This window comes from Dermacentor silvarum, chromosome 2 (assembly GCF_013339745.2).
Source record: "Dermacentor silvarum isolate Dsil-2018 chromosome 2, BIME_Dsil_1.4, whole genome shotgun sequence".
NCBI classification, from domain to species: domain Eukaryota; kingdom Metazoa; phylum Arthropoda; class Arachnida; order Ixodida; family Ixodidae; genus Dermacentor; species Dermacentor silvarum.
The window spans coordinates 200,551,901-200,571,259 of record NC_051155.1 but is presented as its reverse complement, the minus strand read 5'-3'; the positions used below and the strand labels follow the sequence as shown (position 1 = coordinate 200,571,259).

The 19,359-nt window shown below is 44.2% G+C and overlaps 1 protein-coding gene across 1 annotated transcript in view; it reads left to right on the top strand.

Moving 5' to 3' along the window:
- Window positions 1-1,542: 1,542 nt before the first annotated feature.
- Window positions 1,543-19,359, top strand: part of LOC119442436 (CREB-regulated transcription coactivator 3-like) — a 96,773-nt gene continuing 78,956 nt past the window's right edge. Inside the window, 4 exon segments of the mRNA XM_037707318.2 lie at window positions 1,543-1,744; window positions 10,035-10,109; window positions 17,731-17,793; window positions 17,795-17,986. Coding sequence (XP_037563246.1) covers window positions 1,634-1,744; window positions 10,035-10,109; window positions 17,731-17,793; window positions 17,795-17,986 — 441 coding nt within the window. The 5' untranslated portion in view covers window positions 1,543-1,633.

Genomic DNA, 19,359 nt, shown 5'->3' with positions numbered 1-19,359 from the left:
TGGGTTCAGTTCCGATAGATTTGTTCTTGCTGCGCACAATGCTTGAAACGTAGCTGTTTTGTACATTCTAATACCTTGTAGCAAATATATATTACAGCTAGTAACTCGCTTACTCTTGTGGACCGTCACGAAACATTCAGCTTCGACCATTCGTGCGCCATAGGTGTAGTCTGTCATTTATTGTGCCTATATATACAGTGCGCATATATTCAAGAATGCGCCCATTCAGTTATTCTTGATACGTCGGCGATAGAGTCGGCGTAAGTTTTCCTGACATTTGGGACAGATGTGTATATATAACGTGCGCGAAACTTACTATGACAGGAAGCGGCGCTACTCTTTTTGTTATTGTTTAACGAGTGGTACTCACTCTTGCCGAGGTTCTGGGGATGAAGCCCTTTCTTTGAAGGTTAGCGATACAAGGCTGGCGGATGAGCAAATTTCTCTATCCTCGAGGAAAGCCGTACAACACGAAATGCCAGTAACACGTTCGGAGAGTTGCAGCAGTAGTCCGCGAACTTGGCCACACAGATTCATTCTATTCCTTAACATGTCAGTCACTATTTTTGCAGCCAACTACTCCACACGTCTTCAATCCACATGATTCAATCTAGCATAATTGGAGCACAGTGTGTCAGCGAAAACTCAGTTGCATTTCCGACAGCTGATCGCACAGAAGCAAGGCAGGAGCGGTAATGGTTTCGTATTCGTGCGCGGTCGCTGAGGAGAGGTATGGCGCGCCGCCGTGAGCGCCATCTCGTTTCTCTAAAACAAACTGCTCCGCGAAAAGGGTCAATAGCAAAGGCGACTGACGTTGGCAAACATCATTTACGAAAGGAAGCTTCGTGAATTCACACCCACGTCTTGCGTAGTTTGTGTTCATATAATGTCCACGAAGAAGCGGGTCTTGCATGCGCCTTTACTTTTTTCATATATATGCATATATTTAATTTTAGCCAGCGTCACATGGTACATACTGTAACATACCGTATTTATACAAACATCAGCGCAACGCTTATAGTTCATTACTTAGACAGGAAGGTGCTATTTCTCCGTTTTTGCATTCTGCCAAAGAGCGTGATTTTTCCAGTTAGCGGGATGGGCAATGAGCTTCTTAACAAGCGACCCTCATTCTTTGCCACGTACATCGTTACAGCGAGGTCACCGCCGCAAGTGTAGGGCTGCGTTCAACAAATACAATGCGGAACGAAAGCGCCTCTGGATTATTGCCCCGTCCCGATTTGTCACCATTTGAAAACACATGGAAGAGAAAATGTAGATGGAGAGGGAGGGGAGAGGAACAGCTGTTTTGCAACAAAAAAGTGCATGCCCGCGCGGCATTCCTCTGCCGAACAGCACATATGCTGCTGCAAACGCATTCGCAGAAAAAATAATAATACAACCACGCTAGCGATTACAGCGCCAACTTTTTTGGTGTACAAAATAAACACTAGTGACAAAATTAGGGTCTACTCACTGAAACTTTCAGCAGCCACCGTCATCGCGCACACTCTTTGCTGCTGTTGCGTTTTTTTCGCGCTCGCTGCGCACCAGCGCGGCCAATGGACGCATTACCTATCGTCGCTGTGGACGGGGTCGAGGGTATCGCGTAGTAGCGAGGCGCTTTTCTATCATGGCGAATCCGAGGAAATTTAGCGAGAAGATCGCTTTGCACAATCAGAAACAAGCTGAAGAAACGGCGGCGTTCGAGCAGATCATGCGTGAAGTGATGGGGGCAACCCGAGTAAGTGTCCGTTGTCATTCATGCTGTGCAGTGCGGCGTCTCTGCGGCGCGCCACAACAAAACGGTCGCTGGAGCCTCACGGTGCGACCACGAAGAAAACATCGCGGACGACCGTTTTCTGTTGCCTTGGACATCGATCAGCGTCCCTGTGTATTGTAGCTGGTGTATCCACGCGCTTGGAGCGTTCCGCAGTGCCCTGGCGCGCTTATGTGAAACCGTTTACCGGACTTGATCGTTCCTATGATACGCGTCTGATCTGAGGCGCTCTGCTGTCGCTGAAATGTATTGCTTACGAACCAGTTGGATGGCGCGCTGACGTTTCAACGCTCGTGTGCCGTACGGACCATCATCCCGGCCGCTCGCATTACCCCAAACGAAGCGGCGGTACGCTAAATTCGAGCGAGACGCTCCGAGGTGTCTGCGCGGCTGGCCCCCTTACAAAAACAGATCAATAGATACCCAGCAGCACACCACTTTTTCCAACGATTGCGTTGCGGGGAGGAAGGGGGGAAGCGACTTCGGTAAACTCCGTACGCGCGCTTTGTTTTCGCTTCCTGCGGTGCTTGTGGGTCCGTACGAAACGCGGTGTTCGTCCGTGTCCTGCGGTCCTGGGCGAGCCTTCCGCGTGTATCGTTGACAGCCGCCCGTGATAACAGCTGCGCGCGATGACCCGTCTTATCCCCGTGTGCGCCGCGGGCCCCTCTCTAGCGAGCAGCACCGACCCAACGTTTGGCACAGGCCGGAATTTATGAGCACTCGGTGCGTGCATGCTACCGTGATTGCGCTACGTAGTACTCTCTCGGCCGCGGCATCTTGTTCGCGCCGACCGCTGCCAGACATCAACCGTTGTCGCGACTCTGGGCTGGTTACGTAACACTGAGCTCGGCATCGCTGCCGCATGTATTGTTTTGGAGGGAAACGCAATCGCGGACGCTGCTGCATGTCGTGCCTCGTGCGAAGCGTGCCGTATCGGAAATGCGAGTACCGCCGGCCAACGCTGTCTGTTTAATCGCATGACGCACGCGCGCCCAAACCGCAAATCCCGTGGTTGCAACGGCCGGCCATTCAACGAAGTCTTGGAGGCGAGCCACTCTTCTCATCGGGAATTCCGTGAACGCTAGTTATTCGCCGCGCTCCGTTGCGCGTATCAGCTGCGCAGACGCCGATGCATTGCGACTGTTGTTTCTGATGCTCGCGAGGCGCGCATGCTGTAGCCAGAACGGTGATTGCTGCCATAAATCACTGTTCACTGTGATATCACTAAGTGGTCCATTTTGACAGCTGAGACAGCTGCGCTGAAACTGCTCGCAGTTTGATTCACAAGAGCCCAGTGCCTTTAAATGCCTCACAACGTGCGCGGTGCTTTGCGCGTTTCCTTTGCGAGCCTTGCTTTACTTGATCGTTTTACCATGATCGGGTTGTTTTACAGACCGAGCCAACATAACGTACGACAAAAAAGATTGTTTGACAGCCTGAGCTAATATAACTAGCAGGAAAATAAGATGGCGGTTACGTTGTACTCAAAGAAACCAGCCCAAGTTATGCACAGGTGTTTTTGAGGCTGCTCACAATAAAGTATTGGGAGTGAAAGGGCAACAGCTGCCATATGTGAGTGGTTGCAGTGCGGCTTGTGCCTTCTCCTTCTTCCCTTTTGAATTTCTTGTCAAATTATATGAACGTAATTACAGCCTGCTTGGGGGATGTTAGCATGCTCTTTTTTTGAACTGCCATTATACACGTTTACTTTCACGAAGAGAAAACATACTCTGTTGTTTTTATTCATATCCTAACACTTCTCCAAGCAGTTCGCTTCATTATGGTGGAGCACTTCTAATCTATTTTCCTTGGAGCTTCTGCTCAGATTTTGTTCTTAATTGTTGATCATACTTTTTTGTTAGCATTTTATTTCTGCAAATGAGCAGCATACTTGATTTACTTTGATTTACTTCCACTGACGTGATTTTCAGGGGGTTATGCAGTACTACTTGCCAGAAATTGTGGCAGCTTTTGGTACTATGCGATTTTCATTCTTGTTCTTTGCAGGCTGTATTGCAGCATTGTATTAGGCTGTAGATTGATGTCTTGTTATGCTTGTAACGGTGACGGCTCATATGCACGATGCAGTTAGTACTGCTCCCCCCAAAAAGAAGGAAGGCAGGGCAGCACAACACATACACGAATATATTTGGGCACTGCACAGCTCTGTGATTATTAAATTTGAGACAGCAAGAGAGACAAAATAACCCTGGAAGCATGATTTTCCTTGACACTGCCTTTGCATACATTCATTGGTATTGTTTCTGGGCCAAGACAAAAACCTTTCTGAAGACCACTGAAGTTTATCGTAATGTTTCAGTTCATTGAGGAAGTATTTGTGTTGACGAGATTGTTTGGTCTCCTGTTTCTTGTGTCTCGCTTTATTTTGCCCTCTTGAAATTGTTCTGCAGGTGTTGGTAGGGCATTGAATACATTTTAGTTGCAGTGTGGTGCACCAAAGTTAAGTTGCAGTGGGCACATGTATTTTTTCTTTAAAATTAACATTTTGAATTTTTAACCAGTGGCCTGCATTGGTTGAAATGTCAAATGTCCTTCACAGAGCTGCTTAAAGCGTGCATATCGCTGTGTGGCATAAAAAACTTCCATTTATGATTGAGGATTTAAGTTGTAAAGTACAGCATCTGCTAGTGAGTGGACTTCTGTATGTCTGTGTTATTTCAATTCCAGTGTGCTGGAATGAGGCCTTTAAAGCAGGCTGCAGCTTGCAAAAATGGCTGTAGAATATGAAGATACAAACTACTCTTTTTATCGTTTCTTTGTAGATGCAATGGTGACATGCTAACATTATTTTGGTAGAGGTTTAATTTGCGTAGCGGTAGGGAACAGGGCGTGTAATTTTTTTTTTCTTTCACAATGCACTTATGTCCATCAGTAGTAAATAAAGAAAAAGGAATGTTGCAGAACTACAGTGGGGATCTCCTCATCTGTGTCTAAAGGTCAAGGGTGAGCAGACTGCGAAGCAGAGAATCGATGATGCATGCACACATGCTTCACTAGTAGTGAGTCAGATGATATATTAAAATTCTGAGGCTTATATACAGGTGCTTGAAAATACAATATTTCAAAGGTTTATACAAGCAGCTTGTTTGTGCAAGCCAGCACATTTTGCATGTTGCGGATGAACATTATTGAATTGACACCATAACCGGAAAGCCTTCCTGATAGCAATCGATTTAGGGCTGTGCTAAATGTTTAATAAACGAGAGCATTGTGACAAGTACTGCTGTTCCACCACCTTACTTCCACATGCAATATAGCTCCAAACTGAATTGGTGTATTGCCAGCTAACATTGCAACTTAAATTCTAGACCACTGGTGTGAGTTCTGTGGGTGCTGGTGTCATGTATCTTGGTTTTGCGTCTATACTGTGCCAAGGGTAATAATCTGAGAGGCTCTATGTTTTCTGTATATGGGGGGTGTAGGTGAAATGCCGCAGTATGTGAAGCAGGGTGCGCACCCGAGACACAGTCGGTCGCAGACTAAAAAGAATGCATTGATTAATGCAACTCGGAGAAAATTTGTGCATAGGCTTTAATTCTCCTGCTTGTGCAAACTGTCTCTTTGGGCATCAGGGTGGCGCGAACCTCCCTTGCCTGAGACGAGAGACTGCTTTATGCAACAGGCAGTCATTGATTGACAACACTGATGAGATCTGTTACTGAGCCCTGTTGCGTGGCTGTTGTAGACCTGGGGCCGTATAATGTACAACTACTTCATTCTGACTTTATTCCAATTTTCTGATGTCAAATTTACTTAATCACTGACGCAAGCATCAGGTCAGGACTCGTAGCTTTTTTTGTACCGCCAATTCAAACGCTCTCCTCTTTTGTAGAAGGTCACTTTTGTGTGCTTTAAAAGGGAATAGAATTGCCTACCTTGACAGGTTTTTCTTATCTAATTGGCTGACAAGAAGCGAGGAGTGCGCAGAACTGGAGAGGGTTTTGATGGGTCCCAGCTAGCACAGAAAAAGTAAATAATGAAATGAGGAGGGCAGTGTTGGCGTCTGCGGTTGGTCTGCTTCCCTTCACTTAGCTTGCGGTGACTAGTCGAAAATCGCAGTGGCGTGCAATGGAAGGTTAAAAATTGCTACTAAAACGGATCCTCATTGAAGAAGTGATGGCACAGTGATGTTGCATAAATGTCCGAAGGGGCTCGACAACGTTATACTGCCATGCAAAAAATGTTGATTATACACAGAGAAATCCATTCTCTCTGATAGCTCTGAATAGCCAGTGCCAGAACGATCTGCCATCTTTTATTCCTTTCGGAATGGAGCAGTCTCTGGCTATTCCCCCAAAATTTCAGTTTTGTTCGGCATATTAATGTATCTTTAGTGTGTACACATCACTTTGACGTGGTGAGTTCTCGTGGTTTTGTGATGTTGCATAGCAGAAAGACTTAAGTGGCCGCAGCCCCCCCAAAAATTGAGCAATGGCGTAGGGCTAACGGCGAAAAAAGGTGTAGAATGTAGAGGGTGCAGTTTTCGTGATGTGACAGACAGGTGAAATGGGTTTGGCCCGTAAAAATTTGGATTAATCTTGAGGCGCTAGTGGCAGACATGCAATAGAAACAGATTAGAATAGCTTTATGTTGTAGCGCCCCTGATGTTTGAACACTCACAACTGTAGTGGGTGCTGTCCCCCTCCGTTTGCAAGGTGTTGGAGCAGCAGAAACTCTGCAGGGGCCCTGTTATGTGACCCGACGGCAGCTCTGTTCACATGCGCAGTGGCTTTGAAACCTTTGACTGAGAGCATACAATCTCTGTGGCTGGCGAGGGATTAGTTTGGCCCTCTGTGGTGTGTCTATTCTTGGTGACATGAGTGACTTGGTGGCACATTACCTTGCTTATGGGTGGGAAAATTGAGTTTTTTGTAAGTGATGTAAGGGTAAACGCTTTGTCTATTCACGATTCCTCTTCATAGTCTTGCATGCATATGTGCTTGTGCTGCGAGTGTAACTGTTGTGTGTTCGCTATTTACTGCTCAACCAGTGTAGTGCTCTCACGGGTGTATCACGATTTCGTGGAAGGACTGCCTGTAGAATTTTGAGGTGACTGAGTCGTAGTTGTTGATCTGTCTTCTCCTTCTTGTTTCACTTTTTAATGCTGTTAATATCAATGATTAGGGAAAACTATGTTAAGTTTAAAGGCCAATTGCAAGGAAGTTTTACTGTGTCTAAATTACTTATAAAATTAGTGTATATACTGTTGAAGCAGTCTTGGTAATGGTGTCAGGCTAACTGTCTAATTTTCCTATTAGCAGCGTTTAAATAGCATCCAAGCAGACAGTGCATGCATCTGGTGGTTAGTCGACATGACTTAAATCCCAGCACGTCACCTCCGAGATTTATCAGCGCGGTGTGAGCAGCTCCGGGCACCGTCTAATCTAAGAGGTTATGTCGAGGAGCTGTACTAGTTATAGGTCTGGGTCATGCGTCACTTCTGATGAACCGTAACAGGGTAATTTTTTTTTAATTTTCCAGTATCGAGACATATTTTTACTAACTTTTCGTGCCGCATCCACTTATATCTGAAACGTAAAAGTTTGTACAGAGGCTGCTTTATACCTACACTATCTGTAACCGAGGGCAGCTTTAAAGGGGGGTGAGAGGGGGTGGCTGACGCCGTTGTATTTGTTCCTGCCCCTGCATTGCCCCTCTTCTAGCATCATGTAGTGCCAAGTAATGGATTGCATCATGCACCCCCAGTGAAAATGGAGAATCATGTTCAGTCCCTTCCGTCCCAAAGAAACATCCTGCCACCGCCCCTGCCTGTAACCAGACTTCTTACACTGTCCAAAATTTTGTTGCTGTTGGCCTTAATGAGTTTCTGTTGTACTGGCGGCATTAACCCCTTTTAAATTATTTATCATTGTGGGCAGTACCTTGGGGACATGATTTATTGGCAGATTTTACTGCCTCACTTTGTATATAGCAAGACCTAGGCATGATTTTCATTACTAGTGGACACAGCTCATCATTGCCCAAGCTCCAAAAATTGGGCTGGAATGCGTCCCCCACCCACCCCCTTGTTGCCTTTGTCCCACAAAACTCTGATGATATACTTCCCATCTTGCAGTTGCAAAAGATTTGTTTTCCTTCGTGGATATGTAGACTCGCTTGCCTCATTAAAGTAGTGTGCTTTGCTTAGTCTTTTCTTTCATGTCATGGAAAACGTTACTGATTGACCTTACTTATTCTATTTATTATTGCGTCTCGCACAATGCTTATCCGCCATATGCTATACTTATTACATTCATACTGAGCTGCAATTTGCATTAAACTTTCTTTTATAAAAATTGAGTTGTCTGACCTAATGCAGGTGACTGAAGTTTTTATTGGGTCTTTTAAATTGCTTGTGCTGTGATTAATTATATACTGTGTAACCAGGGTTGTGGAGGTTGCAAATTTTTTCATCACCCTAGTAAAGTTGACAGCTGCATTAGTCTGCAAAGCATTGCGAAATAGGCTGGGGCAAAATGATGTGGCAGAAGAATGTAACAACGCACAAGCACAAACATTTATCTGGTGGGTTCGTTGAACTGTCTCAGTTTTTCGAGCAGTTCATGACTACTAAGCCAGGTTTGTCTTTTAGTCTTTCTGCAGTGTAGGCCATCACTCACATCCTTTTGTGCCCCTGAATATTTTGCCTCATTTGCATTAATATATTATTATTAATATGATAAGGGTAGTAGGATCGGGGAACTTGATTCTCTGAGTACCGGCAACTGGTCAGGATGCCAAAATCAGAAAATATGATTTGCTATATTGATGAAAGTTCTGTTTAAGATTACTGATTATTCTAAATACTGCAGTTCCAAGTAGGCAGCCACTCAAAGCCTTGTAAAACTACAAGATGTGATGCTTTGCGGTGTTGCTTTATAGACACGGTACTCTTTGATCCCTTTGACTAGAAGCTTTTGCAGATCCCTACTTGTACACGAATTCCTCACATTATTGCCCACAAAATATATTTGAAAATGTTTCACTCTCATCAGTAACATTTCAGGCATGATTTCTTATACCGGTGTCGCAATCGTGGCCGACCCAGATCGGATTTCTTGATCGCAATCAACAATGGTCACTGCTACACGGTCCAATGATCCGGATCGGTTTATTACCATCTTCTGATCGTCAGCAACTCTCAGAACTGCATAATGCCTTCACTACAAATTCAGATTTGTAAAATATGGTTAAATTTTGACAATATTTCAATTTTACAGCTTACTATTGCTGATAAACAAAGTTTTTAAACATTTTTTTATTCAGCTGCTTTCACTTTTTGTTTTTAGCGTTGTAGAGAGTGCAGATGTTAGCCTGCGATTGCATTTCACGGATCGTGATTGTCCGGATCCGGAACCCGCAAGATCGCGATTAAGCTCAATCCGGATCGGTCCCGATCGCGGTCAGAAGTGTATATGTGACACCAATATTACTGAACACATGAATATTGGCATAGGGGGATTCACAGGACGCTGTAATCATCCGATGAACTCAGTGACATGGATCACTAGTACCAAGTCACTTTCAGCAACAAGAAATCACTCGGTGGTTCAGTACCAGAGCGCCTTATTTCTTTCAGTCCATGGAATTATTCAATGGTTGTGCAAATCCATCCAACATGGCGCTGCCATCAATGTTCAACTGCCTGCCATCTGAGATTGAAGCATCTTAGCGTGGATGCCCTATGCAGCTCTGTGAATATTGAAACACTGTGCTTTTGGATAGGGTGAAGGCCTCACATGTTTGGTGTTATGCAGTCACTGTTGCTATAAACTGTGAGCGCTTCTTGACACCCTGTGCAAGAAAGAACTTGCCGATTGAAAAGTACTGTTTGCTATTTGTTGTGTTGTCTTTAATAGAATTGATGTGGCATTTAATACGGCATTTAATGCTTCTGGCAGTGAGCTTTTAAATGTAAAAAAAAAAAAAATAAAGTAAGTGGGGGGGGGGGGCTGGAGTGGAGGAGAAAACAAAACTTAATTTTCTTTTCTTGAGCCCTTATGAGAGCCAGCCACTTACAAGAGATGTAATATGATCGTTATGTCTGAGATATATTGTTTCTATATTATGTTGCTCTGTTCACTTCTAGGGTCAGATATCTTGTTTTTGACTATATATTGTAGTTCCTTGGTTTTTGTTTTGTTGTGAACATTATGATGTGTTTTTATCCTTGCAGAGCTTATGGAAGGGCAGTTATTTATTACTCTTTATTTTGTTCTTGTTAAATTTTCAGAACAACCATGGGCAAGACAATATGCAGGGTTATGCAACTTCATATGACAGCTCTTACATCCAGCAAGCCGCCAATGTAAGCAGTTTTGCCACAACGTTATGTTTGCATTGACACTTGTATCTGGTATTGAACGGATACCACTACACTTTTGTTGTCATTGCTGAATGGACAGATATAGACGGGTGTTGTTGTGTTTTGTTATGGTAGTTATGCTGGTTATGCCTCAGGGCTGTTTCAGGCACTGCTTTGTTTACGTCATTCATATATACTGGTTTTGAATGCTTGTTTGCAGTCACTCTTGTTGTGTATAGTGATAAATAATGATGTATGCACTTCATGTGACACATTGCAACTTGCCACATTTTGTCCTGTGAGCGTTTTGAATACATTACTAAATTTGCTCATTTGTTGTCAATATTGTTACCATTTAAGCAACAGTTACACGTTGAACAAGCATGGGCAAGGTTTGTCTAACCCCCCCATTGTAATTTCAATTAGCAAAAAGAAGGGCTCCCTGCTTCTGCACTGTACATGGTGTATAATTCCAAACCATCGATGAATCTTGGTCATCACAGGGAGTTGTATTGGTATGACCAGTAGTACTAGTATAGGTCGGCATACTCATTCACGAGCACACTGACTCATACTCTTCACATTCATTTCACAGGCGTGAGATAGTGTGTTAGTGAGTGATGAAGGGTGCGAGTTGTTGGAGTATGAACAGGAGTGAGTGCCGATGAATTTGAGTGGATGTGAGATATGAGTGCAAGTGACTGGCGGCTAGTGTGAGTGGACATGAGTATGTATGCGATTGAGTGTGAGAGTGGCTGGGTGCGGGTAATTGTGAATGGAATGACTGAATGTGAGTGAATGTTGGTCAGTCTGAGTGGGCATAAGTAGGAATGTGAGTGAGTGCTGATGAGTGTGAGTGAGTACATAACCTGCGAAAATATTTGTGAGTATGAGTCAGTATTCGCTTATACTGCTGAGCATCCTCTTACATATCATACAAGTACTGACCTAAAATTTCATTTTTCATGTTTCTCACTTTGTTAGGTACCTGCTGAACTTGTAATAATGCCATGATGCCTCAGTTTCTTGAGCATACAACTAGTCATTAATTATGTTATCTTTTAACATGAAGAGCTAAAAATGCACACCAAGTGCAGTGCATCTATGAAACAAAGCAGGCCTTCTGTTTGTATCTGGAAATTGGCTCTGGTGGTCATGTGTTATCACAAACTGTTGGCAGTGTTCAACACTGGACAAACAAGAAAACCTTCATCCTGGAGCATTAATCCTGGAGCCACCAACTTTGTGACTAAGGGCTTTGTCTTCATCAGGGTTAATAACCATCAGTCAGCCTGCTGCAGTGATTGAACGCCACACCATGAAAGTGTCACGAAAGCTGGGCATGCTCCACCAAATCAGCCCTTCTGTCAATTTTACAGCAGAGCTGTTATGATGAGTTCCGCAACAGTGTGGCAACAGTGAAACCTGATGTCCTGATGGCCGGCGTGTTGTGGCATGGCTGGTATAAACATCAATCAAACAACAGCCAGCAATGCAGCCTGCATCAGAACCCTGATTTTGCTTTGAAACATAATTATTAATGGTTATAAATTAAGAGTTACCTTGGGCATACCTCACACAAATAGACAACTTCTTGGTTTATCTTATCCAGTAACCTGTACATTTTTGTTTCTGGCATCGCGTTTCACTGTCTCCACCTTGGAGGTCAGCTAGGAGGTGCCCTAATCAACAAACATTTCGTGGCTGTCGCATCTGGGCTTTTTGGCCAAGATCAATATTAGTACCAGTTCTTATGAGTATGTTCATGCTGTACTGTTTCTTCCTTTTAGATTATTTGAAGGAGAAACGTATGTCTCTGTACAAAGCTCAGATATAGTGAAGTGTTTGCAAAGTCTTTTCAAAGCATTTCAGAGACCCCTGGGGCTTCTGATGGGTGTGAGAACTCTTATACAGCTTCGTTGTCCTTGATGTATCAGTTGCTCAGATTGGTATACTTCTGTAAAGGATGTTTTTACTCTGTGCTTCCTGTATATTTGACAAGGGTTAAGTCTGGTCCTCTGCTTTAGCTTTTATTTGAACATGGGGCACCCTTCTCACCTTGTCTTCACGGTTATCCCTTCAAGTACTCATCACACTTGGCTTTTGGCAATAGGTTCAGTGTGGCCTGTGACCACTGCACAGAGCTGAATCACCCACACATCAGTGGTTTTTTCATGCCATGCCACAACCATCACCTTCCACTTCTGTGATGCAACCACCACTGCAATCACCTTCGATTTCTATGATGCAGCCAGGAGGCCTGATTTAAGTGTGAAGCCATGCTACTTTTGATGCAAGTTTTGAAATGGTTGCATTAAGGTATGATGGAACTAATAATTTGTTGGCCTCTTAAGGCTTGATGCCATATTTAATAAGTGGATGACTTTGCATCAAAGACAGGGAAATGAAATGAGGCAGAAATTTGTGTCAGTACTCCTTTAAAGTATGTTTTGCAAGAAAGTTGATTTTCCAAGTTTATCAGTTTACTTCAAATTATGTGTACTAGAGGCAATCATTCTGTTTAGTGAAAGTTAGCATGTTGCCTTTCTTTGGCATTCTTTTGGCCTTAGTGTAAAGATGGCGATGTTGGTATGATTTTTATAATTGTTTGTGATAGCGAAAGGGTTAACATGTTGATTTTCTGCACTAGAACTTGTTTGGTGCACTTCATGCCTGTTTATGCTGAGTCTGTATAATGTTCTGAACCACCTGGCTGCCTATGTGTCCTGTGGGGAACTTTGGGACTGACATAATGTGTTTGTTAGTGAATATACCAATTTCTGCCTTTCCTTTGTTTCCGTCTCTATTATTGCTATGTTTATTCACAGATACTGAAGTGATTTTTAACTGCTTGTAGTGGTACATTTGCACATATTACATTTGGAAAATGGTGCAAGGTCTGCGTTGCCTTCTGGAACAGCGTTTTCCATTCAAGACTCTCGTGCTCTTCCAAGGGTGACAAGACATCGATGTCACAGAAGACTTTTGTGCGCGGATCGCTGACCAAGCGACTCGTCCAAATCCTTCAGCCGAAGTGACGTCCCCCATTCCCGTGATGGCCGCATGGACCTTAACAATGGAGGAGCTCGAGGCGGCACTAGCTCTCTGCAGGCTCTCTTCATCTCCGGGTCCAGATGGTATATCGTACTGAGCCTTGTGCTGTATCGGAGAATCCGCACGGAGAGAATTGTTGAGTCTTTACAACTCCTCATGGCAGGAGGGAAATGTTCCTGATGAATGGAAAGTAAGCCGCCTGGTGCCACTCTTGAAGCAGAACAAATCCCCACTCGAGCTCACGTCTTACCGTCCAAGTGTAGGAAAGATAATAGAACGGATGATCCTTGGCCGCCTGGCATGGTACCTTGAACACTACAAGATTTATCCGAATTCCGTGGCTGGTTTCCGACGTGACCGCTCTTCCATCGACAGTGTAGTTGATCTTGTTTTGTATGTTCAGCACGAAAGGTCCCGTAAGCGTTTATCTGCAGCTTTATTCTTAGATGCGAACGGTGCATATGATAACATATTACATGAGGCCATTCTCGATGCTCTTGCGACGGTTGGCCTAGGTGGTCGAGTCTTTTTGTGGATTGCAAGTTACCTGGCTGCAAGATCATTCTTTGTGTTAACTGACGATGGCCCAACTACACGACGCTTACCATCAGGGGCGTTCCTCAAGGCGGTGCTCTCAGCCCGACGCTATTCATCCTCGCTCTTGTTGGACTTGCTGAATACTTGCGAACTACCATCAAGATTTCAAATTTACGCAGACGACATCTGTGTCTGGACTTCAGCAGTCACATGTCCTCAGATACGTGCGTGGCTTCAAAGAGCGGCAACTTTGACAGCGAGCTGCTTGTGTAAACAAGGTCTCAGCATATCACCAGAAAAATGTGCACTAGTGGCATTTACTTGCAAACCAATGACTCCTTATGTCATCTCAATCAATGGGCGGACCATTTCCTATGTCAGAACCCACTGGTTTCTTGGCATATTCATTGACCGAGACCTCTGTTGGAGCCCGCACGTGGCCTGCATGAAACATTGCCTGACAGCAACTTCCCAGTTGTTTAAATACTTGGCAGGAAAGACGGGGGGGATGTCAGTAGACTGCAATGCCGAAACTCTACAGAGCTCTCTTTCTCAGTTTTCTAAGATATAGTCTACATGTACTGAGCAACACTTGCAAGACAAATATTCGTGTTCTGTAGGCAGCACAAGCTCAAGCACTCAGAGTTTGCCTTGGTTTGCCCAGATGCATGTCAACAGAGGCAACTATTGCGATTGCTCGGGGCCATCCAATGCAAATTCACATTACGGTGGAAGCACTGAGAATGCACATCCGACATTTTGCACGTGCCCCCTATCTTGATGCAACACCTTGCAACACTGCACCTTGCAACACTACCTTCAGACAGGCGCCAAGCATCGTTCTCTAAAACTAACATCAAGCACAACAACAAACTTCCCTCGGGCTTCACCGCTGCATCTAAACCATCGATACCCCCTTGGTGTCTTATTAGCCCCACAGTACATCTCAGTGTACCAGGAATCGGGAAGAAATCTGAGCAGTCGTCACCTGTGCTGAAACAACTGTCTCTGCTTACTTTTGCATGAGAGGTATGCGGACAGTGTACTTATTTATACTGATGGTTCCATAAACCTCCAGTGTTCGTCCGGTGCTGTGGTTGTCCCAGCAAGAGCTATTGCCATCAGCTTTAGGACTGACCACCCAACGACATCGACAACTGCGGAACTAGCTGCTCTGCGCGCTGCACTTTGTTTAGTCAATCGGGAACCACCTCGACAATGGTCAATCTTCAGTGACTCAAGGGCAGCCCTACAATCTGTGCGATCAGCTCTACGTCGCGGGCCATACGAACAGCTCGTATTCGATATTAGATGCCTACTCCATGCATCACATGAGAAAGGACACCACGTGACGTTTCAGTGGCTGCCAAGTCACTGCGGCGTCATAGGGAACGAAGACGCCTGATAATGCCGCTCGGGCAGCTCTTGAAGACAGACAGGAAGAGGTCATACCACTTTCACGGTCCGACGCAGCCAGCAGACTTCGAGTGCTTGCACAGGAGATCACGCTCTCTCTATGGTGCACACCAAGCAGCCAGACGAACCGGAGCAATCGTCAATACCACCTGCCCTCTTTGATGCATCTCTATATGCCAACTGGACTCCGCCGAAGAGAGGCCACTCTACTTTATCGCTTATGGCTAGAGGTGGCATTCACAAAATCTTATTCATTTCTCATTGGAATGGCCGACAACGCTCTTTGCAATGCTTGTCTTTGTGAGGAGACGCTAGAACACATTCTATGCGACTGTCCTGAATATAATGTTCAGAGACAGTCTCTGGCATCCGTTCTAAGCGCACCTTGACAATAGACCAATATCAGTTAAAACGATTCTCACATGTCGTCGATAGAAGACATCGCAGCTGAAGGCGACGAAGGGACTACTTAGGTTTTTGAAAGAAACGGGCTGGGACAAGCGGCTGTGACAGTGATGTCATGTACCACGTAAGAGTGACGGACTGTGACTGACGATGTGTGTGCTGTGCTATGTGCGCTCTCTCTCTCCTCCCCATCTGTCATTCTCCCCCATCCTGCTCCCATGTGTAGGGTAGCAAACTGGTTGTGCTGAACTGGTTAACCTCTGGTTAACCTCCCTGCCTTTCCTTCTCCAATCTTTTCTTCCTTCCTTACTGGAATAATACTTCAGAGCTTCTTCGCTGGCGTGCTCAACAATGCTGTAGATGGTGTAGTGGCAAGAAGCCTCCTTTGCTGCTCAGGCCTGTTATGAAATGTTTTCTATGAAGAACCTTGTAGTAATGTTTATAGAGTCCACGTGCTGTCTTGGCATCATCCACTCTTGTAGTTTTCATTCTTGGGTGCCTCTAAGTGGCTTTATTGAACAAACAGAACCCTGTTATATAGGCACATGCATTTGTGGGAAGCATCCATAAAGATGTGCCAAAGTACCTAAGTAAAAGTGTCCTTTCTTTAGGGATTGGTGTTGTCATTTGTTCTTAGTTTTTATGAACTTCTGCAACTGATGTATAAAGCATCGTTGAAGTCTTATAGCCAAGGAAAGCTTTGAGAGAGCAGGCATATAGGTCATGTGTACATAGCTATAAACAGCAAACAGCAGCTCTCATTGTGGTGAGAATGCTGCTTACATGGCCACATTGTTGTCATGAGTGACATTGATAGCATTGACACTAAATGACATGATCCACATAGATTATTGAAGTGCCTTCCCAATGCACTATTATGAGCTCTGTATGTGGGTATTGTAGATGCATCAATTTGGGCAGTGCTTGGGAACTGTGGTCCTTGCCTTTGTTACTGCTTTGCTGATAGCTAGTACTAAGAGTTGTTGCTTTGTCCTTCATTAATTATAGTAGCATAAGATATGCGAAAGAGCTACTCCAAGCACACTTTTCATATACTCATGTCTCAGTACATAGGCCTTTTCTGTAAAAGGTCTTTTGAAAGTGCAGGCTTACTACTCTTTGTTGCTGGTGCTCTGAATCAACCCATATGCCAGGATGGCTGTGCAAGATAGGCTGAATAGCTTCTCTGTCACTTCCTCTGGACAGTGGCTCATGCCCTAGAGCATGCCTACCGGCAAGGAATGGCTAAATGTGTGCTGCTTTTGATGGATCTGAGATGCAAGTTCTTTTGCCTCTCTATCATAAAACATTAGCTTTATGTTAGAAAGCAAGAGGTTGAAAATGAGGCTTGGCAAGCTTTCTAAAGCTTCCATGTTCAGATATTAAATTTAGCAATAGCATGTTAACATATGGCTTGTGATGCCATGATTTGCTACTGTGTGGTGTACACCGGTTCAAAAACAACCATGAAATGAAGCAGTTTATGATTTGACAGTGCATGTTGTGTCATTTACATGCTACTGCTTCAGAGGTATGCCGATATGAAGATTTCAAGCCAATTTTTCTGTGTATTATATATTTTACACCTACTTGCAAACCAAGTTAAGTGCCTGGCTATGTTAATGAACTTATTGTATCTCCTCACAATGTCATTGTAGCAGCTGTGCTCTGTATGCCTTCCTTCTTTAATAGTTACTGGTAATGCAGTACAGAGGACATGCAATATTTTAAATAAATCATTGTGTATAGAGTGACCACTAGGCCTAAAATTATATTCTGCTGAGCCTGATGATATTGATCACAATGTGACATTGCAGGACAGGAGAATGAACCCTGTGATGTGGAAAAACTTTACTGCCGTGATATCAGAGTACTGGATGCAAAAATGTCCATGCAGTGTGATTCAGAGAGCAGTGGGACATATATTGAAAGGCATCTCTTATCTTAATTCTACAGCCTGTTGCTGACTGTTGCTTTTGCACACAATTGCATTCAATGGAAGTAATGTTCAGTGTACAGCTTCTTAAAGTGTAAGTTATTCAGCTGAAAAAGTTTGAGTGGTTCATGATTAGCCATGACCTTACTATCAATTTAAAAAAAATGAATTACATTTTTTTTATGTCAGTGTTTCTTTAAAAGAGGTGCTACACGCATGCGCTGCTTTGCACTGCTATATATATCTTCGCTTTGGTTTTGGTGTGGCACTGTGCAGGGGGCATACTCAAAGCACCAGCTCAGCATCTCGCCTTCCCTGGGTGCCTATCGGGGCGGCTCAGTTGCCGAATGTGAACCAGATGAGTGGAGGGCCGGCCCACAGCATCGACCTACAGGGGGCACTCAGTCACCTCGAGGACATGCGCCAAGGCCGCGAGGCATCTGCAGTACTTCCTGACCGACCACACGTGCGTGAACGGGGTCGTCATGCCACTGCTCCTCACAAAGGCCGACAAATGGCCTTCGACAAGCGTGTATCCTTCTGGGTATATGCACTGTCAGGCTGATTTTGGTGCACTGAGAGTCAACCCACACTAATTCAAAACTTCTTCAAACTATATCTAAAAAAAATTGACAAGTGTTAGTGATGCAATATTGAGTAAAGCATAATTCAAGCTAAGCTATTGTTTTATCTACGAATGAATGTGCACATCGAGCATTTATTTTGCTTTCTTGAACACAGCACCAGGTGTTGTCAGTTAAATACTATAAACAAATTGCAAGTTTGCCTGAAGGCAAAGCATCAAAAGCGATAACAAAGTTTAGTGTTGTGTTTATGGTGTCTCAGAACGCTGGTGGGATGAGGAGCATGCCAGTGGCGTTGTAGGTGTCGCAACTCAATGGTGCACAAGATTAGACACAAGGAAAGCCATTTGTGTTGATTGCATCCAAAAAAAAGAATTACAGAAATTTATCTTGGCGTTCAGCATGGTGTGGTATGCACACAGCTGCTCAGGAAGAACGCTAATGTGCGCATGCTCAACACTCATGCCAGCAGTGGAATCCTAAAGGCTCCACTGTGGCTCCAGCAGAGCCAATTGAGCGGAGCAGAATGGTGCATCCACTTAGCTTTGTCGCTTTTGCAGCCAAACGCACTTCGCGTCTCTGGAGGCCTTCTAACCCTCCATGCGCATGCTGGGAATGTATTCTGCGGCGATCACTTTCGGCGATATTATCGCCTTCGGCGACAGTATTGCCGTCAGACGCGCGCTGATTGGCTGGTTGAGCACTACTTCACGCGAAGGTGATAGTATCGCCTAAGGCGATCAGTCGCACAATACGACCCCTGCATATGCGCCGTCGATAGCAAGACAGTGCGACAATGCCAGTGTTGACGGTGCAAGTGCGCCTTGAGTGTCCATATAATTGCTATTGCAATAATAATAGTTTTATTTGAAATGTGCAGATACAATATGCATGTATGTCTGCCTTAGTCAACATAGGTGCATGTAAGAGTAGCGAAACATTGAAAAAAAAAAGGTTTATTGTTCAGTAATCATTGTGGATTCTCTCATAAAATAGTTGAGTTTTTTTTTTTTTTTTGCTTGTGATTTCACTATAAAGTTGTTGATGCGAGTCATATTTTGATTATGAAGTACTTAGGAATTCCCGTTATTCAGCCAGTATAGTTCACGAAGCCACATTTTGGTGTTGCTTCAGCTGGGAAGAGTGGAAGGTTTGAATTAGCTAAGAGCATATTTAGAATAGACTGGTTTCAAATTGTGTTGAAACCTTAGTGAGGTAAGCAATATTTTTTTGTGTGACTTATTTGAAATAACCTTATTTAGAGTTATCTAAGTTGGTGTTAATTGCGAGTTCACTGTGTGATCCTTTATGTCTTGTTGAT